Raw genomic sequence first — 25,952 nt, 5'->3', positions numbered from 1 at the left:
TTATTTAGAGTTACGTATTTCAAGCAAAGGCTGCCTGACCCAACAACCTCAACTTCAATCCACTTGTTTTTATAGGGGCACAAGTGTACCAGTTAATGTTCACCTCCTGCATACAATTAAACACAACAAATATACAGTTATCATGCAGAAATGCACTGCCTGGGAAGGTAATGGAGGCCAGACATCTTACAACCTTTAAAAAATATTTGCATGAGCACTTCAAATATTATAACATTCAAGGGTATAGGAAAAGTGCAGAAAATTGGGATCAGCACACATTTAGAGGTAGTTATGTTGGTGCAGACTTGATGGGCCAACGAGCCTTTTCCGCACTGTATGAATCTATGCATCCAAAGCTAGTGTCCTTCCTAGTATCTACTACTAAATGGCAGCATCGCAAGTGCCCAGAAGCACTGTGTATGTCACTCTGGAAGCATCTGACATCTTTAACACACAGTCTAGCAGTGGTAAACAGCTGGATTTCTAATCTAGTATACCCCATTGTCCTTTAATTGTCCTTCATTTGTCAATGAAGGCCACTGTTGTTTGTCAAATGGAGTGACCTTTAGCCTCTGATGTTCCAATAGAGACAAAAGCTCAGTATCGAATACTAAACAGTTTGGCAAATGCAACATGATTATACCCATAGGGCATAATGAAAGGAAAATTGTCTCTGTCATGTCTTAAGAAGTTGCAATACGTTGGAATTTACAGCAACCGATAACACAGGGATTGGCAGGAGGAGCATTGCTGAAGAGAGCTGATCTTTAATAAGATCATTGGAAACTAGATTTGGGTAAAATTTAATCTGGGCTTTTTACACATTAAAAATGAATTAATTGTGGAGTATCAATCGGTTTAAAATTATTTAAAAAAGTGTGTAGCATTTTTCTATGTCAAATCTCGAAGCTGGTCGAAAGACAATTTTATGCTTTCAATGTTTGTTATTTCTCCTCCAGGCTTTCATTAACTTATTCTTTTCCCTGTGACAAGATTTTGGGGGCAGCTACAGTGAAGGATACAAACATAGTTTCTGACTTCACAGGTCAAAGGCTTATAATTGCCTTTTGAGAGTTCTGTCAATATTTTTGGACAATTGGACTGCTTTTGCTGGTTTGCTGTGTAACATGCACACATTTCAGTGAAAGCATATTACATTGTTTCTGCTCCTGTAACGTACCTTCTATGATGGAACACCAAACACAATATCCAGTGTGTTCTGACCCAATGTCTTACATATAGTAGAAGAGATGAAGGCTAGAGTAGGTTGCCGAGATACAGAAGAGTGATTCCATGAAGGGATTTGAGCATGAGGAGGGGAATTTTACAATAAGAGATATTGAGGAGTGAGAAACCACTTCAGGTCAATCAGCAGAGGGATGATTCATGTACAGGGCTACAGGTCTTAGGCTGGAATTGGCTATGGGTATCAAAGTTTTAGAAGCACTGAAATTTATGAAGAGTAAAGGGACCTTGGAAGCTGTTATCAGGTAAACAAAGACATGGTTTTCCTGGGTGCAACTGATATTATCACAGCTTCTTCAGCAGACTCAGTATATGCAAAGTGTCAAATGGGTGTTCAGGCACGGTATTGCACAACAATTTTCCCCTTTCCCCAATCTTGCAAGTGACAGATTTTCAGCTGTAAAATTCAGATGATTCTTGTCACCATATGGGGTCTTAGAAGGCTCTTAGTACTTGAAACGCATGGCTGAGAATGCTGAATTCATGATATTTTTCTTTGGATGAAGCAAATTATGTTGTGCTTCATACCTGATGGCACTCAATACTCAAAATCCAAAATGTCTTGCACACATGTGTTGGTGTGATATTTTAAATTGTGGTGGAGAAGTAAGATTTAACCAAAATCAATGATAAATGATATTAAGGCAGTCTGTGGACAGGTGAGACTGCGTTAGAAGCAACAGAGGCCTGTGTTTGGAGACTGAGGTTATAGCTGAGGTGCTAAATCAGCACCTTTCATTTGCCTTCACTACAGCAGTCAAACTAGACAATATCAATAAAGCAGATGGTAGTAGCGATATGGATAGAATAAAATTGGATAAGGAAGATACAATCAATCACTGACAGTGCTCACAATAGAAGCATTGCCTGAATCAGTTGGACACATCCTGAAGCTCTGTGGAAAGTTGTGGTGGTTCTGTCTACTGGATGAAAAGGCACAGAATATATATTATCATTTTTGGAATTTGAATTATTTTAAGAAGGGCAAAAGGATGTGAGTTAGTGCCATTAAGGTTTTTTTAAAACAAAAGGTCAGAAAATCATTATGAAATAGTGACCCAAATACACCAGTTCCAAGAGAACATATGACTTCAATCAAGGGTGAGAACCCCTGAAGTGTTAACAGAATAAAATGGTTTTATTTTTGAATAGTGTAAATACACTAAGTTATTAGTTTTGTTTCGATTTTAAAGCAGAAAGTTCGGAGTTCAGTTGAGCAGTTCTCTCTTCGTAGGAATTTTTCAACTCAGGGAAGCCAATCGGCTCAACAGAAAAGTCTAGTTTTGTGAAGCTTCCAGTCAGGAAGATTAGAAAACTACAGGTTACTGGATTTGCGAAAGGTTCACGAGCGTAGACTCAGAAAGCAGTCACCAAACAGTTTCCAGAGCTCTCGTACAAAAAAGTCCTGGAAAGAGTCCTTTAAGTATAAACCTCGAGTTCAGTGTGCAGTTTCTGTGAACTTAAAGCTCTGTCATGAATAGTACTGTGAAACAGGTTGAACGTTTGTTTTGTTGATTATGTTAAAATCTGTTTTATTTAAGAAGACACAGACCACTTTAAGGGGATACTGACAGTCAATCAGCTCTTGAAACATAACAAGGGATAAATAGCAGTAGCTAGAGAGCAGCACAAGAATGAGTTCAGCACTTCCCCAAAGAAGGTTCACCAAGAAGCTGGAAAGAGGTGCAGAAACAAATGTGGGTAGGAAAAGAGAAAGACAACTGAAATAACTGCATACAGGCCAGTATCCCATCATCAAGTTACCCTTAATTTACATGTACACAGTACATGGGCTTTGACCTGCCAGCTCAGTGCCAGTACCTAGAATGAGGAGACTCTCTGAATCTCCTGTTTTATATCTGTCAGCCAGGGTTCCCCAATAGGCCCAGGTCAACAACCCAAATCAAGGATCTCATAGTCAATGGATCTACCTGGCCCTCACTCCAAACACACTGAAAAAAGGCAGACATCTTAATAACGGATGTTAGGAAGTGAGGGAGGCTCCAGAAATAATAGATATCCCCAGTGAGAGGTGGATAAACTTTATAAAGATGGTGAAAATATCAGACTGGGAAGGCAAGGGAGTAATAAAGGGAGAAATAAAGAGAGTTCTCTTCTCAAAAATGAGCATTGCTGTGATCGTGAGTAGGCTTCATGGGGAACAGTTGTAAGATAAAAAATGGCACAGAACGACAAACTGGTTTTTACAAAGATATCAGAGATAATGGGAACTGCAGATGCTGGAGAATTCCAAGATAATAAAATGTGAGGCTGGATGAACACAGCAGGCCAAGCAGCATCTCAGGAGCACAAAAGCTGACGCTTCGGGCCTAGACCCTTCATCAGAGAGGGTCTAGGCCCGAAGCGTCAGCTTTTGTGCTCCTGAGATGCTTTTACAAAGATATTACAGGAAGAGAGGAAGTTAGCTAGGAATGTAGAAATGGGCGGCGAGCATTTCCATAGGCATTTAAAAAGGTAATGAATAAGTAAAATGAGTATCAATCCTCAAGGGAATGAGAATGGGGAGTTAATTGTAGATAATGAGGAAATGGCAGATTACATGATCAAGTATTTTGCTTCACGTATAACAACATCTTTCCTAAAACAGAGACGAGAATTGAATGCAGTATTTCAAGAGTCCTATACAGCTGCTATAAGACCTCTTGATTCCTTTACTCAATGCATTGACTAATAAAGGCAAGCATACCAAATGCCTTCATCACTACCTTGTCTATCAGTCACGCCACTTTCAAGGAACAATGAACTTTCATTCCCAGATCTCTTTGTTTGGCAGCACACCCCACGGCCTTACCATTAAGTGTATAAGTGCTAACCGGATTTGGTCTACCAACATGTAGCACCTCACGTATATCTTGAGTAAACTTCATCTACCATTCCTCAGTCCATCAGCCATCTGATCAAAGTCCTGTTGTACTCTGAGCAACCTTCATCGTTGTCCACTACACCACCAATTTCGGTGCCATCTGCAAATTTACTAACCATATGTCCTATATTCACATCCAAATTACTTCTATAAGTGACTAAAAACTGTGGACCCAGCATTGATCACTGCAGCACATCGCTAGTCATGAGCCTCCAGACAAAACAGCAAACCTCCATCACCGCTCTCTGTTTCCTACCTCCTAGCATATTTTGTATCCAAAGGCTAGTTCTGCCTGTATTCCATGTGATTTAACTTTGTCAATCACTATACCCTTTGGAACAAAAACAGAAGTTCCTGGAAGCTCAGCAGGTCTAGCAGCATCTGTGAAGAAAAAAATTAGAGTTAACAGTAACCCTTCTCAGAACTCTGCGGAACCCTGCAGAACCTTGTCGAACACCTTGCTGAAGTCTACTTTGCCTTCATCAATCCTCTTTGTCATTTTTTCAAATGTTCAATTAAGCTGGTGAGAGGTGGTGCATGGGATTTGGTGTCCATTTTCCAAAATACTCTAGAATTTCTATAAAGCTTCCATCAGAACGGAAAGTAGCAAATATAGCCCCTCTATTCAAGGAGAGGGAGGCAAAAAACAAGATATTGTAGGCCAATTGATCATTTAGAAAAACTGAAAATAGGAACAATCTGCATGGTTTCATGAAATAGAAAGCATGTTCAATCAATTTATTGGAGTTCTTTGAAGAAGCAACACATCCTGCAGATAAATGGGAGCCAGTAAATGTTCTAAGGTTACATTTCTAGAAGCTGTCAGATCAAAGGTTATTGTAGACAATATTGTGGCTCATATGGTAACACATCAGCATGGACAAAAGATTGTCTGGCTGCTAGAGAGTATGCCTAAAAGGTCTTTGTCTGAATGACAAGATGTGGTGAGTGGAGTCCTGGAGGGGTCTGGGACCCTAACACTTTACAATTTTCATATATGACTTAGATGAGGAGTTTAAAGGCACGGTAGTTAAATTTGCAGACCACATCAAGATAGGTAGGGAAGTATGTTGTGATGGGGAGATAAGGAAATTGCAGACAGATATAAATTGGTTGGATTGCCAATAATCTGGCAGATGGAGTATAATGTTGGAAAATATGAAATTGTTTACTTTGCCAGGAAGTATTACTTAAATTTAGAATGATTGCACAATTGTGAAGCACAGAGGGATTCAAGAGTTCTTGTGCATGAGTTACAAAATATTAGTATGGAGGTGCAGCTCATAATCAAGAAGTATAATGCTATGCCACTTTCTGTTCTGAGATGAATTGGACATAAAATGATGTTATGCTTCAGTTAGACAGGGCATTAGTGAGGCTACCTCTCAAGCACTGTGTGCAATTTTGGTCATTACAAGGAAGAATGTAAATACCACTTCAGGCTGTTCAGAGGAGGTTGCTAGACTGACATCTGGAGTGAGCAAGTTGTCTAATGAAGACAGGTTGGACAGGCTGGGCTAGTTTCCACTGGAGTTTAGAAGAGTTGAGGGATGACTTGATTGAAGTGTAAAAGATTCTGACTGGTTGACGAAAAGATGTTTACTCTTGTGGGTGAGTCCAGAGCTGAGAAGCTGTGTTTTAAAACTTAGGGGTTTCCCTTTTAGGTCAGATTTGGGGATTTCTTTTCTCAGAAATTGACTTTGGAGCTCTCTTCCTCATAAGGCACTAGAGGCAGGTTATTGAATATTTTTAAGACAGAGGCAGATTCTTGTTAATGGGGAAATTAAGGGTTATGGTGGGACATGGAGAGGGGGCAGATAGGTAAGGAGAACTTGAAGCACGAAGAGACCACTGAAAGACAGAGAAAAGCTTGGGGGGGGGGGGCGTGCGATTAGTGTACTTTTGCTACAATTCCATCCGTTCCCATGTAAATGCTATAAATTTGGATGAGGGTGGTGTTTCCCACTGGCGAAGGCATAATGGACCAAGTGGCATTTTTCTGGGCAGTAGACCTTTTATGACTCCGTTCGATGTAAACTGACATCAAATACAGAAATAAAAATTGATGGTTGACATCAAGGTGATCTATTGGGGCCGCCCCATTGTAATATGGGTTTTGAAAAAGCCAAAAGTGGGAAGAAGTAAATTTTTGCAATTAGACCCATTTAAAAAAAACGCTAAACATTTGCAACATATTCCATGCCTTTCTAAAAAAGAAAACTATTTAAACTAGAACTAGGAGATGGGTGCCTACACAATGCTCTCCTCACCCCAGATTGCTTGCAGCGAGCGAACGCGGGCGACGGTTGACGCCAGCCAGAGGCGCGCGGGCGGCGGTTGGTGCCAGCCGGAGGCGCGCGCGCCCACGCGGACGGGCGGCGCTCGGGGACTGGCGGCGGGGGGGCGCGCGGGCGCGTGCACCGGCCTCAGCATTTCCTTCCCCGCGAAGCCAAGCACCGCCGGCAGAGACGGGCGGGCTGTGAGAGGAGGTGTTCTCCGTCACTGATTCTGGACCTGTCTTTCTCTGTACCCCTTATCTGAAACGTCACCCATCATTCCAGCAAGGAAAAACGAACCAACACTTGAGAAGATGCCGGAGGTGATCTCTGTGCAAGAATTTATCTGCGAAACTCTGGAGGACCACAGCTCGCCGACAACCTCCTCCTTCACCACCAAAATGGCAAACTGCAGGAACACAGTGACGGTACTCGAGGAGGTAAAGCTCCCCCTCATCCCCACCCCACCCGGCTTGCTACTGTTCACTGACATTGTTTATCATCGTTATTTGTGTGTCAGGTACGTCTTGTCAGCCTGACTGTCCAACTCTTCCCTGTCTCATTTCTCTCTGCTTTCCTGCATCTGAGATCATTGAATGACAAACTGTGGCTCGGAACACAATTTGTGCTGTCCGGCTCCGCAAATACTCATTATCCCGTTCAAACAGCCCTCCTTTTTATATTTGAATTATTAATATCTATGTTTTCCTTTGACTTGTAATTCCACCCCCCCCCCCCCCCCCCGGGATATGCCCCTTTTGTTTTCTTCATCCCACCTCAAAATCAAAATGGCAAACTCTTAAGAACACATTTCTGCCTTTTGCCCCTGACAGCACATTTTAATCTTAGTACATATTTTATATACCCTCTACGTTTGACAATTCTGTGCCCTCTTTCCTAATTCTCTCCTCTATATCAGTACTCAAGTTGCCATTATTGTACGTTGTGTATTTTGTTCTCTGTGCAAGCTCTTGTGAGCATTGTTGATGCCGTGCTCTGAGCCCATAATTTTCTTCACCTGTAGAAATTCATTACATTAGGAGTAAACGAATCCCTGAATCTTACATGAATAAATATATAAAAATAACTGTTGGCAGAGCAGATTTGCAAAGTTTCAAAATCAAATTGTGAATGTGGTGAATATGGCTCTGTGAAGTATGAACGGTACCCAGTTATTTGGATTTTCCACTTTGTAACAAAGAATTATAGATACTTTATAATGAATAATCATTTGTATTTGGGGATTTGCCTTTGAAATACAAAGGACATTTGGTATTGCTTTTCTTTCTTTGTAAAGTTATGGAAGAGATATTGTTCAATCTTTAAAGTCGTACGTTAGCACGTTGTTGATTGTCCTCTGAAGTGGGACTTTTAAAGCTTTTAAACTGCAGAGGATGTGACGATGTTCTCAATCTTGGAATTGTTTAATGCTGAAGGGGATTGAGTGATGAGTAAAATATGATTCCTATCAAAAGGAAAATAATTATGATTTTTTTTAATAAATGATACTTCATGGTTGTGATTTTTACTCTAATAAATTGAAGATGATTGAACAACCCTGACTGGCAAAAGTTAAAACTGGATATTGGAAAAGGGAACTTTGAGGAACTCCCTCTGGAAGACCTGGTAAACTAATAGTGGTTGGCTGAGTAATTTCCCAGATAGGTCTGTTGTAGATCATGTAAAATTTAGTCTTAGGCAAAGGAAACTTTCTTCATTTTTTTCCATCTCTCCACACCAATCTAAGCTAAAAGCCCTTGCAGTTCCTGCCATTCCTACCACAAGAATCAACTGCTCAAAGGTGCATGAGAATACCCAGTGGTGACTCTCCTAATTTTCGGTTTTCCTTGTTCTCTGAAAGAAAGTATTTAGCTTTTATTTATTACTTCTTCACAGCAGAATGTGTAAGTTTGTCAATTCAACATGCAGAGAAATATGATTATAAAAGTTGCAACTTATCACAGTATAGTCATCTTATTGTGTTAGAATAGTTCATTTTGCAACCTGAAAAAAACTACAAACTGACAGTACAAAAACAGAGCCAGAATTGAAACATGTTCCATTTTAAATTAGAAGTGTGTCTGCATGTGTGCTTATGAAAGATAACCTTGCACAATTGAAAATGATTTTGTAATTTAAGTTACATTGCCTTTAAATTGAACTCCACTTCAAGGTTTGTTGCTAGAATATCTTTACTAATTGTTGAAATAAAACTAAAAGCTGCAAAGACCAGGAACAAAATGTTAGAATCATACAGGATGGCCCATCAGAATTTGTAAAATCAAAAGCTGCTTCAGGTGGAATCTAATCTCCTTGATATTGATGGAATTTTGTGGGTTTTTTCCTATATTTGCTCATTGGACATCACCGTTGTTGACTAGGCCAGTATTTATTTACATTCCCTAGTTGCTGTTAAGAAAATGATGGTGAGCCGCCTTCTTGGACTGCTGCAGTCCACATACTGTAGGTGGACCCACAATGCTGTTAGGGAGGGAATTCCAGGATTTTCACCTAGCGACAGTGAAGGAATGGGAAAATACTTCCAAGTCAGTATAGTGAGTGGCTTGGAGAGTAATATGCACCCATTGTTCCCATATATCTGGTATCCTTGACTTTCTAGATGGTAACGGTCATGGGTATGGAAGGAGCTGTCCAAGAATCTTTGGTTTACCATATCATCCTCTTTGTCTAATGTTTCCCTATCCCATTACTGTATTTGAGGACTCAAAGCAGTTTAGATTGATAAATACACGTTTAGAGGACTTTATTGCAGGAAGTTTAACCTACCTTTTGGACAAGCTGTGCTCTCTCAGGTGGGTGTATATTATTCCTTGCACTATTCTAAGAGCAGGTAAGTGCTACTGATATGTCCAACAAACTTAATTAAAATATAGCTTTCTGGAAAAACTCAGCAGGCATGGCAGCATCTGTGAAGAGAAATCTGAGTTAACATTTCGGGTCTAGTGACCCTTCTTAAGAACTGAAGAATACTTTCTATTTTGTTTCTGATTTCCAGCATCTGTAGTTCTTTGGGTTCTTTTAATACTGTATATTTTGTTGGCTTTGTGGGACCTTGGTGTGCACAAATTGACTGCTGTGATTTCTTGTATTATAGCAAAGATTAAGCTTCATAAATATCTTTTGGCTAGAAGCACTTGTCCTGAGGTTGTATGTAGTGCTGTAATTTTTTTTGTATTCCTCTCCATTACGTTCTCCTGTTGACAGTGCAGATATGTTTTTCAATATCATGCATATATCAAAAGAGTTGAATATGGAAGACCAAGATCTGTTGAACGTTCAAAATTTCAAATGATTTTTCACACCAATGGAAGATTATCTTAATTTGCTTATTACTACAGTCTTTTACTACTAAGGGCTTTCTCTGACTAAGAATGGACTATCATTAACATTAAAATACTCCACACCCTGTTGTTTATACCATTGAGATCTGACTAATGAAATTAATAATGTTTCTTACATGAGCAACGGTGAGTTGCAGTCCTCTCAATATTCTGAAGTAATTAATTGATGCTGTGATAGTCACAAGCATAATTATTACTACAAATATCGCTATGAGTAGAGGCCCTAGAAATATTGGATGCAGTGGTGGTCACTCTCCAAGATTCTTCAGACTCTGGAACTGTGCTTACAGATTGGAGGATAGCTAATGTAACCCCAATCTTCAAAAAGGGAGATCAAGAGAAAACAGGAAATTATGTACCAGCAAATGTGATCTTGGTAGTAGGGAAGATGCTAGGGTCTATCTTTTAAGTGTTTTACAGTAGAACAGTCAGGAAACAGTTTTAGAATCGGATATACTAAGCTTGGATTTATGAAAGTGAAATCATGCTTGACAAATCTACTGGAATTCTTCAAAGACGTAACAAGTAGAGTTGCTCAGTGGAGCCATTGGATGTGCTTTATTTGGACTTTTAGAAGACTCTCAACAAGGTTCCACACAAGAGATTAAAGTATAAAATTAAAACACATGGCACTGGGTATGGTATAGAAAATTGGTTAGGAGAAAGGAAACAAAGGTTAGGCATAAATGGGCCATTTTCTGAAGGGCAGGCAATGACTAACAGGCAGCTGTACAAAGCTCTGGTGCAGTCGCACTTGGAGTATTGCGTACAGCCCTGTTTGCCGCATTATAGGAAGGATGTAGAAGCATTGGAAAGGGTGCAGAGGAAACTTAACAGGATGTTGCCTGGTATGGAGGGAAGGTCTTATGAGGAAAGGCTGAGGGACTTGAGGCTGTTTTCATTAGAGAGAAGAAGGTTAAGAGGTGATCTAATAGAGGCATACAAGATGATCAGAGGATTAGATAGGGTGGACAGTGAGAGCCTTTTTCCTCGGATGGAGATGGCTAGCATGAGGGGGCATAGCTTTAAATTGAGGGGTGATAGATATAGGACAGATGTCAGAGATAGCTTCTTTACTCTGAGAGTAGTAAGGGTGTGGAATGCCCTGCCTGCAACAGAAGTAGACTCGCCAAGTTTAAGGGCATTTAAATGGTCATTGGATAAACATATGGATAATAATGGAATAGTGTAGGTTAGATGGGCTTGAGATTGGTTTCACAGGTCAGCGCAACATCGAGGGCCAAAGGGCCTCTGCTGCGCTGTAATGTTCTATGTTCAATGACTAGTGGGATGCTGCAGGAATCAGTAATAGGGCCCCAGTTACTCATAATATAAATGATTTAAGTGAGGGATCTAAATGTAATATCTTAAAACTAGCAGATAATACAGCTGAGTGGAAGGGTGAGCTGTAAATGCAGAGATATTGCAGTATGATTTGAACAGGTGGAGTGAATGGACAAATACATGGCAGATACAGCGTAATCCAAATAACTGCGAGCTTACCCACAATGGTATCAAAAGCAGGAAGGTAGATTATTATTTGAATGGCTGTAAATTGACAGAGAGAAATGTTCAATGACACTTGGGTATCCTCGTCCACTCCGTGAAAGTAAGCGTGCAAGTGCTGCAGGCAGTAAAGGCAGACTGCATATTGGCCTTCATTGTGAGGTGATTCAAGTACAAAAACAAAGTTTATATTGCTGCATTTATACAGGGCATTGTGAGGTCATATCTGGATTATTTGGTCTTCTTACGTGAGGAAGGATGCAGTTGCTGTAGAGGGAGGGCAGCAGTTTATCAAATTGATACTTTGGATATCAGGACTGACGTAGGAGGATTGAATCAGTTAAAATTGTATTCACTGCAATTTAGAAAAATGAGGATACAGTTCTTGTGGTTAAAGGGATTAAGGGATATGGAGTACTGCGAGATTAGGATCTTGAGCTTGATGATTGGCATGAACTTACTGAATGGTGGAGAAGCTAAAAAGTTTCATGAGGGGATGGATGCAAAGAACTTCCAATATGCAAGAATGGGCCACTGACACACCAGTGTCAAATTGCCATTAAAAAGATGTCATAAGTGTACACATAGGGTTTCCGAGTTCAATTTTCTGCTGTTTAAACATTCAGAGAAAAACCCTATGACATGCATACTTTGCTGTTTTAAGATGGTTGGAGTGTGCTTCAGGTAACGCCAAACTGATGTATTATCAATTGAATAGATAGGATGAGAGATATAATTTAGGCCTTTTGCTGCATCATCATTACATAATCGTATTAATGCCCAACCGTGCTATTTTGCGATGACCTTTATCCTACATTAAAACAGTAGCCTTACTTCAGAAGTACTTTATTCCTCTGAAACACCTTTAGATGTTTGTCCTTGGAAACAGCACAGAAGAAAAAGTAGTATATTGAAAATATATGTGGAATTTCTAATGTTTTTAAAGACTGTTTGAAAATAACCTTTTAAGAGTTTACATCAATGGTAAAGAAATAAATTGTTATCTTTTTATTTAACAAGAAATACTGGTCCTTGTGACCAATCGGCCTTTGGCCTGGAAGCAGTACCAATAGAAAGGAATCCAACACTGACAGCTGCAAAGGAGAGCTATTAGCAGTTGTTTGGAGGGTGAAGGCCAACATAGCAGATGGAAAAGTGGACAAATACAGAAATTGTGCGTGTAAATAACTCAGACATTAAGAAATTGATTCCTCAGAAGTGGCTAAACAGTGAACTTGATGAACACCATCAGGGTTTCATGACCTGCGGGAGAGTGGCCTGAGTGATGCTAATTATAGCCATGAAACATTGAGGTGAAAGATTCTGACCTATCCTGAATGAATTAAGAATGGAATTTGGGCAATTATACTATGCATCTATGTAGTTTGCTTTTGTTTGTCATATCAGCTATTTAAAATGAAATTTACCTTTCAGTTTATTAATTCATGTTTAATTTGTATTTATGTTCAAGTAAAAGTTACAGAAAGGGAAATCTTATTGGTAATTTCTTGTTTAGGGGTCACTTGGTAAATTTCGTTGTTTTCACAGTTCAGCCACTTCTGAGGAATCAATTTCTTAATGCCTGAGTTATTTACACGCACAATTTCTGTATTTGTCCACTTTTCCATCTGCTATGTTGGCCTTCACCCTCCAAACAACTGCTAATAGCTCTCCTTTGCAGCTGTCATTGTTGGATTGCTTTCCATTGGTACTGCTTCCAGGCCAAAGGCCGATTGGTTATTTTGGATTGTGGTTTCCCCATAAGAATCATAACAGTTCTAACTGTTCAATTTCATACTTCTGTGCATACAGTAGTTGTCATGACTCACTGAGATAGTGCACTAGAAATTAAACATTGGTAATCCGAGATACATCACAGAAATTAAAGATGTTAAAAACTGCAGGTAAGCATTTATAAGCCATTTCATATAACACCACAAATTAAAACTCCCCTTTATACACACAGACACATGTGCGCGCACACACATACAGACACAGACACAGACACAGACACGCACGCGCACACACACACAAAAAATAGGATGTGGGCAGACAAAAGCCAAGAGGCAGTCAGTGGTTTGTGTTCAGAGATTGCTGAAGTGATCCTTATGATTCTTACGTTGTTCAGAACATTGCTTTTCAGTTGTCTTTCTTTAGATGCTTCCTCTGGTGTGCAAGAGACACAAAATGGCTGATTAGCATATAAAATGTCTCTAATGTATCAACTGCTGAAGAAAAGATGAAATGTTTTCCCTTAGATTTAAATGGGTTTTGACTGCAGGGAACAGAAAGAATGCTCCCGCACTGGTGTGGATCAAAACACTTCTCTTTTTTTTAGCAAGCAAAAGGCTCTTGTTGGTAACTTCTTACTAGTTCATAGACCAATCAATGTCTTGTTTGCAATCACTCCAATTATTGTTTGGTTAAACAGCTACTCTCAGGACACTTGCTTTCAACTTATACAGCCACTCTTTCAGACCAGTGGTTTTAAAACATAAAAATAAAAAAGGTAATGGTACTTATACAGTGCATTTTTAAAACTTATCAGTACCTGCAGCGCTACTGCAATACAGTTAAGTTTGACATTAGCAACCTTCTGAATAAACTTAAGCCGGCATAGTGGCTCAGTGGTTAGCACTGCTGCCTCACAGTACTAGGACCTGGGTTCAATCCCACCTTCAGGCAGCTGTCTGTGTGGAGTTTGCGCATTCTGTGTGGGTTTCCTCTTGGTACTCTGGTTTCCTCCCACAGTCAAAAGATGTGCCTGTTTAGGTGGATTGGCTATGCTAAATCGCCTGCTGTGTTCAGGGATGTATAGACTTGGTGGGTTATGGGGGAGTGGGTCAGTGTGGACTTGTTGTGCCAAAGACCGCAACTTTCCCCCCGCAGTGGTCAAGAGCGCCCTTGACCGCGTCCCCCGCATTTCCCGCAACACATCCCTCACACCCCACCCCTGCCACAACCGCCCCAAGAGGATCCCCTCATTCTCACATACCACCCCACCAACCTCCAGATACAACACATCATCCTCCGACACTTCCGCCATCTACAATCCGACCCCACCACCCAAGACATTTTTCCATCCCCACCCTTGTCTGCCTTCCGGAGAGACCACTCTCTCCGTGACTCCCTTGTCCGCTCCACACTCCCCTCCAACCCCACCACACCCGGCACCTTCCTCTGCAACCGCAGGAAGTGCCACACTTGCCCCCACACCTCCTCCCTCACACCCATCCCAGGCCCCAAGATGACTTTCCATATTAAGCAGATGTTCACCTGCACATCTGCCAATGTGATATACTGTATCCATTGTACCCGGTGTGGCTTCCTGTACGTTGGGGAAACCAAACGGAGGCTTGGGGACCGCTTTGCAGAATACCTCCGCTTGGTTCGCAATAAACAACTGCACCTCCCAGTCGCGAACCATTTTAACCCCCCCTCCCATTCCTCAGATGACATGTCCATCATGGGCCTCCTGCAGTGCCACAATGATGGCACCCGAAGGTTGCAGGAACAGCAACTCCTATTCCGCTTAGGAACCCTGCAGCCCAATGGTATCAATGTGGACTTCGCAAGCTTCAAAATCTCCCCTTCCCCCACTACATCCCAAAACCAGCCCAGCCTGTCTCCGCCTCCCTAACCTGTTCTTCCTCTCACCCATCCCTTCCTCCCACCTCAAGCTGCACCTCCATTTCCTACCTACTAACCTCATCCTGCCTCCTTGACCTGTCCGTCTACCTTGGACTGACCTATCCCCTCCCTACCTCCCCACCTATACTCTCCTCTCCACTTATCATCTTTTCTCTCCATCTTCAGTCCGCCTCCCCCTCTCTCCCTATTTATTCCAGAAACCTCTCCCCATCCCCCTCTCTGATGAAGGGTCTAGGCCCGAAAAATCAGCTTTTGTGCTCCTGAGATGCTGCTTGGCCTGCTGTGTTCATCCAGCTTCACGCTTTATTATCTATACTTCATACTGACGCAGTTTATACTTTACAATCCCTGCAGTGTGGAAACAGGCCCTTTGGCCCAAGTGATAATGGGAACTGCAGATGCTGGAGAGCCCGAAACGTAAGCTTTTGTGCTCCTGAGATGCTGCTTGGCCTGCTGTGTTCGTCCAGCTTCACACTTTATTATCTTGGATTCTCCAGCTTCTGCAGTTCCCATTATCTCAGTATGAAGTATATTCCAGGAAGTGTTTTAAAAAATAGCATTTTATATGATATCTGAAATGCAGCAGACTGATCAAGCCAGTTGGTACAGGGGAAGTTGCTTTGTGTGATCAATTATTATTGACCTGTTTGTCTGTGGAACAGTGTTGAATATCATTGCAGTAGTGATGCAAGTAAGAGCAGAAGTGCATTTCAGGTCTTGTTATTCGAATGTTGCGCGGATTAAGAAAGTTGGAACTTGTGGTTGTCAAGATGCTGTAGAAATACAAATCATGACAGGACATCAGTAGGCATATCAGAGGCAATTTGAATTGGGTTTTAATGTCACATGTACTCAAGTACAAGAATACAGGAGTATAGTGAAAAGTATACAACATCGTCATTTCCGGTACCATCTTAGGTACAAAGATGCCTTGGTCCAAATCTTAGGTATAAATTAGAAAAATAAATAAATAAGGTTAAATGTTCAGCACTGCAGTCCTTCTGAAGGTGAGAAAGAGAGAAAAAAATAAAAGCAGATGGCGCAGTTGAGTTTGTGTTGGTTTTTAACTCAGGTCATTTGAAATGATGCTACTTTTGAAATGCAAAAACCAATTTGTGAACTACAAAGTGCCACAAACAGTAATTAAATAAATGGCCATAATAATCTTTTTTAGGTGTTGTATGAATGATAAAAATTGACCAGGACACAAGGAGAGCTTCCTTCAATTCTGAAGAAGGGTCACTGAATCCAAAACATTATCTCTGATTTCTCTCCACAGATACTACCAGACCTGCTGAGTTTTTCCAAGAATTTCTAATTTTGTCTTTGTTTCTTATCTCTAGCATCTGGAGTTTTTTTTTGAGAAGAGCTTTCTAGCTCTTCTTCAGATGGTCTCATGGAATCTTTTGCATTCACCTGAGCATCAGTTCAACAGCAGAGCTGAAAGATGGTGCCTGCAATTGTGTAACATATCTTCAATAATATTGAAGTGTCAACCTAAAATACATGGTGAAATATCTGGTGTGAGATTCTGAATCAGGGACTAGTACAAAATTTCCCAGGACCTGTGGAGGTGGTGTTTGAGTTAGGGCGCAGTGAGTTCCTGGACAGTGAGGCTCAGTTGTGTCTGGATGGCATTTTCTGCAATCTTTGCTTCCGAGGAAGTTTCCCAGGTGCAGACTAGAGCTGAGTTGATCTATCAAGGCTAATTGCCAATTTCCAATTAAGGTGCCAATTAAGGTGCATCTTGCCTTGACACTGATATTTTACTGAGATTGAAGCTTTATGTGCAGAGTCTCTTCACTCAACGAAGGCTGTCTTCCATTAGCAAACTAGGAGCACAAGACTGCACATGAATGACTGCAGCCTCCACTGTTCAGCCTGATGGCGATCCAACTCTTCAGACTTCTTTAATTAATAACTGCTAGGCAGCTACCTATGTTAAGTGACCCTCTTGTTCATCTGCCTGTCTAGGCAACGCCCACTTCTCCCATTGGAACTGCCAGCCTGATACTGCTGTGAGCCCTGTGATTGGACCTACAATCATGAGAGCCTATGTGAGGACAGTGATTGTGGAGGCAGTCTGAAAGAGTGTGTCAGTGGGCAGGTTGACAACATGGGGAGGCTCAGGCCACCAACACACCACCCGTCCCATGAGCTCAACTTCAAGGAACATTTAACCTTAGGATAGCAGTATTGAATCAAAGCTGATACCATGAAATCCATGGTAATGTATATAATTTATCTGATACACATGAAGAAGCATGCTGAAATGAGAAATTGTTTTTCAGGTAGAGTGCTGCTACTCTGAGCGTATCTGCCAGTAAACCCATTTGCTGCCTTATGTTACACTGGCATCAATGCTGCATCAAATCAGTAGTCTATTACCCCAAAGGGACAGTATGAAAATTCACATTGCTGGGAATGCAAGGACAAGCTTGCATTTTCCTCTTTTCAAAAATTTGTAGAAGAGCAGGGAGTTCTCCTGATGTCTTGGTTAATATTTCTCCCTCAACTAACATCACGAAAATAAATTACTTGTTCATATATTTGTAAACCATTCAAAATTTGGCTACCATAGTTCATGATATTACAATAGTGATTACACTTCAAATGTGCCTAACTCACAGCAAAGAATATTGAGGTGTCCCAAGATTATGAAAAGGCATTATTTAAATACAAGTTTTTTTTCTTTGTTAATGGGATGAGGATGTCGCTGGCTAGGCAGCATTTAGTCCCCAGAGGGCAGTTCCGAGTCAACCACATTGCCGTGGGTCTGGAGTCACATGTAGACCAGACCAGGTAAGGATGGCAGTTTCTTTCCCTAAAGGACATTAGTGAACCAGATGGGTTTTTCCCGACAATCGGCAGTCATCATTAGACTCTTAATTCCAGATATTTATTGAATTCAAATTCCACCATCTGCTGTCATGGGATTTGAACCCAGGTCCCCAGAATGTTACTTGGGGCTCTGGATTAACAGTCCAGTGATAATACCATTAGGTCATTGCCTCCTCACTACTTGCTTTAGCTATGTTAATAAAAATCTATTTTTACATCCAGTTAATCCTGGGTTCATTTCTGGTCACATTTCTATAAACTAGGGCTGAATTTTCTCAATTTTGTCTTAGGGTTGTTTTTGTCAGGTTTCATGACGGGTGTCCCATCATGGCTTATAGTGACTGTTCTCACACTGTCGTCTGCTCCTCACATCAGTAATTGTACAACCAGCTTCTCTCATGCTGTTCTCATGTAATCATGTGGCTGGAGAAATGAAGTCCCAATTGCTGCTGGGTTCGGTGATGGTGCCAAATTTAAAGTGTGACTATATGCTATCTCAGATGCTGCAAGCCAGGAACTACCTCATGCACGGCCCTTTCTGGAAACTGAAATGTACTAGAAGGGAAGCTGGCACCTAACTTTCCAGAGAGGGATCTCAAAATCCTGGTGAACGGGGTAGTTAATAGGAGGCTTATTCTGTACTTTGTGAGCTCCCAAAGGCAGCCAAAGCACCAAACGTAGCCAGCCTCCATCAGTGATGTTCTTAGTGTCAAATGGAATGCACAGCAGTGCAGGAAAAAGGTCAGTTAACTTCAACGCCCTGCAAAGTTAAATGCCATCATCTTCTCTCTGTGTCCTCTCAATTATTCTAACTCTGCTAATGCATACAAACCTCACCAACACACATGGGCTACCAACTTAACTATTGCATGCAACATCTTCACTCAATAGCTGTCACCCCCTCATCTTCCACAGCAACTAAACCTTCTTGCAGTCCAAGTGCTAAATGAGCATGTTGCTGAGACCAAGAGCTGTAAGATACATCCTCTGTAAATATGTGAGGTAGTCCTGTATCCCTGTGGAAAGCAACCTAGTGGGAGCGTGCAAGTCAAAAGTGTCCCTGAGTTTCAAAGTGAAGTCCTGAAGGGCTGAAGTAGATTCTAGGTTGATGCTGATCAGTCATGATAATGTGGCGAGGGTCTTGGTGTCAACTTTGGCAGATAAAGAATAGAGGGTGATGCTGTCCATAGAGCATTTAAGGATATGTTGGTGAAGGGATATTAAAGTAGAGGCCTAGAGAAGCAACCTATTGAGCTGCTGCTGGCAATTAACTGCTGACTCATGTCTGGAATTGGCATCGTCTAACTTCTCAGGAGAGAAGGGGACAATTGCAGGCTGCGTTAAAATGAGGTGAGATTAGCTATTAATAAGGTGCAAAAATATTTGAAATGAGGTTGCTGCTCATGGCGAGATTCAGAACTTAAAGAAAAATTAGAATTTTTTTTGACATGGAGAATAAAATTGTCACCGTATTTTTCCAGCTTTCTTGTCAGTCAAGAGTTAGGAAAAGTCTGCTCAAAGTTTCCTCCCAAGCTTGAAATCCACATATTCTAGGTGTTTTCTTTCCAAAATTCCAATATTGAAGATGCTGTCATTCCATCTGTTGAAAAATTGGTCCTTACAGCAAACAATACCATATTCTGCATCTTTGCAATATGTATATGTTGCTGATCTTGGATACAACGTTTCATGTCTCGGGGTCAACTTTTGAACAAGAAAGAAATGAAAAGAACTTGCATCTTCTTTGTGTGTTGCTGAAATGAGGGCAATATTCTTAATGACAAAGCTGGCAGACACGTGCAACTGTGGGCAACTGCGCACGTGAACTACTTCAGAAACATGCATGCGCACTATTCCAAACACAGTACATCTTCACACATATATTACATGTGACATCATGTTCAAATGCACTACAGCATATGTGTAGGTGATGCCACAGTTTTGAAATGGGGTTCAATGGTGGGGGGAGAGGACACTGGATGGCAGAGAGAAAACCCTTGGAGCAAGGAGGTAAGATGGCCTAGAGGCCATGGTTCAACGGCAACAAGGATGGCCCAGGAGCCAGAGTAGGGAGAAATGGGAGTAGCAAGGAGGGCCAAGGAATCAGGAAAGGGGCTGGCAAGGAGGGGCCATGGAGAGGAGCCCTCCGTCTCTCTTCCGCAATCCTCCTGACTCACTCCCCCAAACCCACACACTGGTTCTCTCCTGATTCCTGATGCAGTTTCCCCCAACCCATGTTCTGATTCTACCCTTCCCCAACTTCTCAAGTTCTGATCTCCCTCCACCAAATAAAAAATAGTAATTGATAACTTTATCCCTCAACTCTTTATGGGACTTGCTGTAGGAACATTTATTGGTGTTGTTTCTCTATGTTGCAACAGTGACTATGCGTCTAAGGGTTCTGAAGTGTTTTTGGACTATCTGGGCTTGTAAAAAGCACTCTATAAAAGCAATTTTTAAAAATTATTTGCAATTAATTAGACTCTGTTGAAATAAATAGAGAACTAATAATAATTTATATTAACATTGTAGTTTCAACATAGAAAAAAATTCTGAAAGATTGGCAGAGGTATAATTTGTAAAAAAGAAAAGTTTGGTCAAATAAATTGCTTTGACGAAGTTGCCTTAGAGTTGGAGAGAGGAGTTTGGATAGGGAATGCCAGACTGTAGGTCTAAGATGATTTTGGAAAATACTTTAATTCTGTTGATAGGGTGTGAACTTGAGCTTCCAGTTACCTGGTCATTTCAATTCTGCGCCTTGTTCCACTTGGACCTCTTCATCCTCAGCTTCCTATACTGTTCTAATGAGCCTACTAGAAGTCCAAAGAACAGCATTTCAGCTATCAACTAGGTACTTTGCAGTTTTATTATTCAACAATGAGTATGATAACTTCAGACTATGACCTCTTCCCTCTTTTTCTGTTTGCATTTTATTTGCTAGTCTTTAGTTTGTTCTTTTGCTTTTGTCTTTTTTTTTGTCTTTTGCATAGCTGTTGTTCATTCATACCTGCTCCTGACAGTTCTGTACATGTCCAATTGCCACTCCCTTTAGCCTTGTACTTCCAACTCTTTTGTCATTTATTCTTATCGTGCTCGCCATCCTATCATAGTTGTAACATTTTGTTCAAGTTCCCACCCATTCTTCTTTCACTTGCTTAAAACCTATCACATTTCTAATGTTTCCCAGCTCTGACAAAAGGTCACTGACTGAAACATTGAGCTGGATTTTCATCGAAAACGATCAGGTCATAGAGTCATAGAGACATACAGCACAGAAACAGACCCTTTGGTCCAACCAGCCCATGCTAAAGATATTCCCAAACTAAACAAGTCCCACTTGCCTGCTCCTGGCCCATATTTTTACAAACCGTTCCTATTCATGTAATCATACAAATGTATTTTAAATGTTGTAGTTGCACCTACTTTCACCACTTCTTCGGGATGTTCTTTCAACACACAAACCATCCTCTGTGTAAAAAAAAAAAAAAAATTAGCCCCTCATGTCATTTTTAAAACTTTCTCCTCCCACTTTAAAAATGTGTCCCTAGTCTTGAAATACCCCATCCTAGGGCAAAGACAACTACCGTTAACTCTGTCGGCACACTTCATTATTTTACAAACTTCTTATTAATGTCACCACTTGACCTCCTGTGCTTCAGTGAAAAAAGTCCCAGCCTATCCAGCTTCTGTTTATAACTCAACCCTTTCATACCCAACAACATCCTGGTAAATCTCTTTTGAACCCTGTCCAGCTTAATAATATCCTTGCTATAACTGGGTGACCAGAACTGTCCAGGGTATTCCAGAAGAGGCTTCTTTCATGTCTTATACAACCTCATTCTCAACTCCTATATTCAAATCACTGACCAATTGTTGGAAGTTGAGAATTTTCTGAACTCTATGATCCCATTGAGGATGTGGACATGGGCTAGAAACAGGACCACTGCCTCAGAAGGTGGGAGAATAACTTGCTAGCAGGTTTGAATGCACAGCCCTGTTTACTGGGACAGTAACTTCCAACAATTGGCCCAGTTATTTTCATAGCTGATATGCTATCTAGCCCTTACCACTCATTTGCACACTCTCCCTGTGTCCCCTCATGCCTTCTCATAACTCCCTCATATCTCCTATGTTCCCTCCATGTCCCTATGTCCCCTCCATCACAGCCTGTCCACATGACCACTAACCCATGATGCACTACTATACAATCATGCACATATAGTAACATTGACAAGTCTTGAAATACATTTTTAAAATGATAATGTTCCTTAAACAATATAGACAGCTTTGGCAATCAAACAGTCAATGAAAGCCCCATTGAGCAAACTTTTAATCCTGTACAAATTAACATTCACACATTGAGAAACAATTCCAAACAAGGTTCATGTTATTACAAGGTAATAAAACTGGCAGTCCAACAAAGTTAGCAGTCCCCTACAAGTTATGTAAATAACTCCCCACTGAATGCACCAGTCAGACTTGAAGCTCAACCAAGCCTTCGTGTTCAAGGTATCTGGCAAATATTTCAACAAGGGCAGGCTGAACTGATGACCAGACATCTGTTTTGCTGGACTGGGTAGTAATATATTGCCACTTGTATTTATGAAAATACAGTGAGATGTGTATAAGTTGCCACAATTTGGTGCCATTTTAATTACAGAAGTTATAAAAAGAAATAATTGAGACAAAGTTAGGAGAAAGTTCATCTTTTGTCTCTTCCATGTCTTCTGGGTTTCTGGCTTGGTTACAGGACTCTACCACCAAAACCGCCCCTGAGGGCAATAAAGCCCATGCCCACCACACTGCCACTGCCAAGGCTGACACTGAAGGCACCACATCGCCACCATGGTAAGGAGGGACAGACAAGACCCTCCACTTCAGTCACTGACTGAAGTCACCACATTTGCTGCCATAGCCACAACAATAGAACCGGAACCACCATTGCTATAGATGCCGCAAAAAAGCTGCACCACCCCAGGAGGAATGGACCAGACTCACTGATGATAAAGCCTTCGATAAAGCTGCGGCCATCATGACCATGAGGAATGGACGTCAAGATCCACCATGCTACCACTGTCACAGCAGGCCCTTGCAACCACCATTCCCTATTGCATACACAGAAAAGAAGAAAAGGTGAACTTTGATGCTAAAGAGAAATAAAGAAACAAAACTCAAAAAAAGAACATGAATAAGAATGTGGCCATCATGTGAATAGGAACAGGAGTGTATGGGCACAGGGCCTGAACACTGCCTACCCTGCACGCTCAATATCCTCATTATGAATTTTTGCTGAACTCCAAGAATGACAAATGCATTCTTCCCAATGCGGATACTGCATTTACAGTTTCTTCAATTCAACTTCCACTGAATGTGCTTGTTTGATATTTTTATGATAAAGCAGAGGGGATTTTTTTTTTCTGAGGTCACCAGTTTCGGTTAAATTGTTTCTTCTTTCAGGGAAAAGAGAGGCCATGGAATGACTTTAACACAACAGTAAAAATTTTAAAATTGGGCCTGATGGAATGGCAGCAATTTTAGGTTGGTTAGCAGAGAGGTCATGGATGAATGGGACTTGATGCTGAGTTTTGGATAACTTATGTTTTTGAAAGACAAGAAGTAAGGGCCTGGTATGAAAGGGTAAGAACAGTTGTTGTGATGGTTCCTGATGTATTATTATTATTGTAATTGTGACAGAAAGAAAGTAACACAGCAACACTGGAGGAGAGCATCTTCAAATGCAGTCGCTGCAACCGAGACTGTCACTCCCGTGTGGGCCTGTACAGCCACAACAGACGCTGCGCTACCACCAGCAGCTGATTCAAAGCTCTTCAGGGGCAGATCCATGGTCTCTCAAGACTGACGGATGCCACACATTATTATAATTATTTGGGAAGTTGGGTTCTAAAATGCAAGAAAAATGTTTAGTAGTTTTCAGTTCTGTGAATAGCTGACATTTTTTTGAAAAATCAGAGTAATTTTCAACAGAGTTTAAAAGAACAGCTTTTATTGAGTCATAGAGTTATGTAACACGGAAACAGACCCTTTGGCCCAATTCGTCCATGCCAACTAGATATCCTAAACTAACCTAGTCCCATTTGCCAGCATTTGGGTGCCATTGAAATATTGTAATTGTACCAACTAGCTCCTTCAGCAGGTCATTTCACACATATATCACCCTCTGCATGAAAATGTTGTCCCTCAGGTTCCTTTTAAATCTTTCCTGTCTCACCTTAAACCTATACCCTCGAGTTTTGAACTCCCCTAGACCGTGGCTATTCACCCTATCCATTCCCCTCATGATTTTATAAATCTTAACAAGATCATCCCTCAGCCTCTGACATTTCAGGAAAAAAGCCCAGACTTTTCAGTCTCTCCCTGTAGCTCAAACCCTCCAATCCTGGCAATTTCCTTGGAAGATAACAAGGTGTAGAGCTGGATGAATATCCTTGTAAATCTTTTCTGAGTTCTTTCAAATTTAACAGCATCTTTCTTCTAGCTGGGAGACGAGAATTGAACACAGTATTCTAAAAGTGGCCATACCAATGTTTTGCACAGCTGAAACATGATGTCCCATTTTCTATACTCAGTGCCCTGACCAATGAAGGCAAGTGTGCCAAATGCCTTCTTCACCACTCTGCAACTCCACTTTCAAGGAACTATGCACCTACACCCCTCGGCCTCTTTGTTTGGCAACACTCCCTAAGTCCCTTCGATTAAGTGTATTAGTCCTATCCAGGTTTGCCTTACCAAAATGTAACACCTCACATTTATCTAAATTAAACTCCATTTGCTTCTCCTTGACCCATTGGGCCATTTTCTAAGAATCATATGATTTTAGTTGAATGTCTAGCAAAGTATCTGGGAGGGGATTGATAAAGTGTTAACTAACTTAAAATTTTACATCCCAGAGACAGACACACAAACAGACTGGAGGCCACAAACAGGTTCAAAAAGATGAAGTTCATAAGGGCAGAGGTGTTGTGGGTATCAATCTTTTATACAGGGCTGAGAAGTCCTGAGTTACCTAGAAGAAATCTCCAGAAACAGAAAGCACTTAAGTGTCAGAGAAAAAGACAGCTTACAAAGCTGTTTAAGACATTAATTTAAGGAATGTATGTTAAGTAGTAATAGTGAACTGAGTTAGCAGCTTGCTTAAAGGTCTCGGGGACAGAGAAAGGCAATTGAAGAAAAAGGCAATGAAGGAATGCAGAAAATATTGTCAATATCTAAAACAAAAACCATGCCAACTGAGCAAGAAGATTTAGCATGAGACACTGCTGACTCCTCACTGAGTTCGCAATGACTAGAAGGTCATTGCAGGGATAAACTGGATAAATCTTTCTTTCTGATATTTTAAGGAGTTCTCTACATGTGTTTTCTCTTATGTAATAAAATATCTTACATTATTTTATTAAATGTACTTTGGCAGAATTTGAGAGTTGAGTACTAGTTCAGGGACTGGTCTCCACAACTCACAAAAAGCAAAAAATAGAACTTATGGTCTATCAAGCCAGGTCTCATTCGTCTAAGACAACAAAGTGTGCAGCTGGATGAACACAGCAGGCCAAGCAGCATTTCAGGAGCACAAAAGTTGACGTTTCATCAGTGAAGGGTCTAGGCACGAAACGTCAGCTTTTGTGCTCCTAAGATGCTGCTTGGCCTGCTGTGCTCGTCCAGCTCCACACTTTATCTCGGATTCTGCAGCATCTACAGTTCGCATTATCTCAGGTCTCATTCATCTAACTTGTCCAGTATTGTCATCAACTGAGATCATAATTGGGTCTGAAGGTATTAGCAGCATGACTAGGAGTTTCAGGAGAAGATTTATTTTTTAGTTGTACATGGGATGTGGGAATTACTGATGAAGTTGTAATTTATTGCCCATCTCTAATTAGTCTTGGGAAAGTAAGTTAGTTACCTTCTTGAATGAGTGAAGTCAATAGGAACTTGGGGGCGGGGGTCTTTGCACACAGACTGTTAGCTGTAAGAAGGGCATTCCAGAATGTTGACCCAGTTATGGTGAAGGACAGTGGTATAGTTCTGAGTCAGAATGCTGTATGGCATGGAGGGGAACTTGCATGTGGTGATGCTGCCATATATCTGACTTTCGTGTCCTTCTAGCTGTTGAGGTCACGGGTTTAGAACATGCCGTTGAAGGAACTTTGGGACATTAATACACTGCATCTT

General features: G+C 41.0%; 1 protein-coding gene across 5 annotated transcripts in view; it reads left to right on the top strand.

The window, feature by feature from the left end:
- The first annotated feature begins 6,564 nt into the window (after positions 1-6,564).
- Positions 6,565-25,952, top strand: part of unm_sa1614 (un-named sa1614) — a 259,073-nt gene continuing 239,685 nt past the window's right edge. For all 5 annotated transcript variants that reach the window (XM_059652726.1, XM_048550344.2, XM_048550345.2 and 2 more), the window contains exon 1: positions 6,565-6,845. In XM_059652726.1, the coding sequence (XP_059508709.1) occupies positions 6,720-6,845 (126 nt within the window). In that variant the 5' untranslated portion in view covers positions 6,565-6,719. The remainder of the gene's footprint in view (positions 6,846-25,952) is intronic.

Source organism: Stegostoma tigrinum, chromosome 19 (genome assembly GCF_030684315.1).
Source record: "Stegostoma tigrinum isolate sSteTig4 chromosome 19, sSteTig4.hap1, whole genome shotgun sequence".
NCBI lineage: Eukaryota > Metazoa > Chordata > Chondrichthyes > Orectolobiformes > Stegostomatidae > Stegostoma > Stegostoma tigrinum.
Note: the sequence above shows the minus strand (reverse complement) of the source record. Positions and strands in the feature narration are given on the sequence as shown.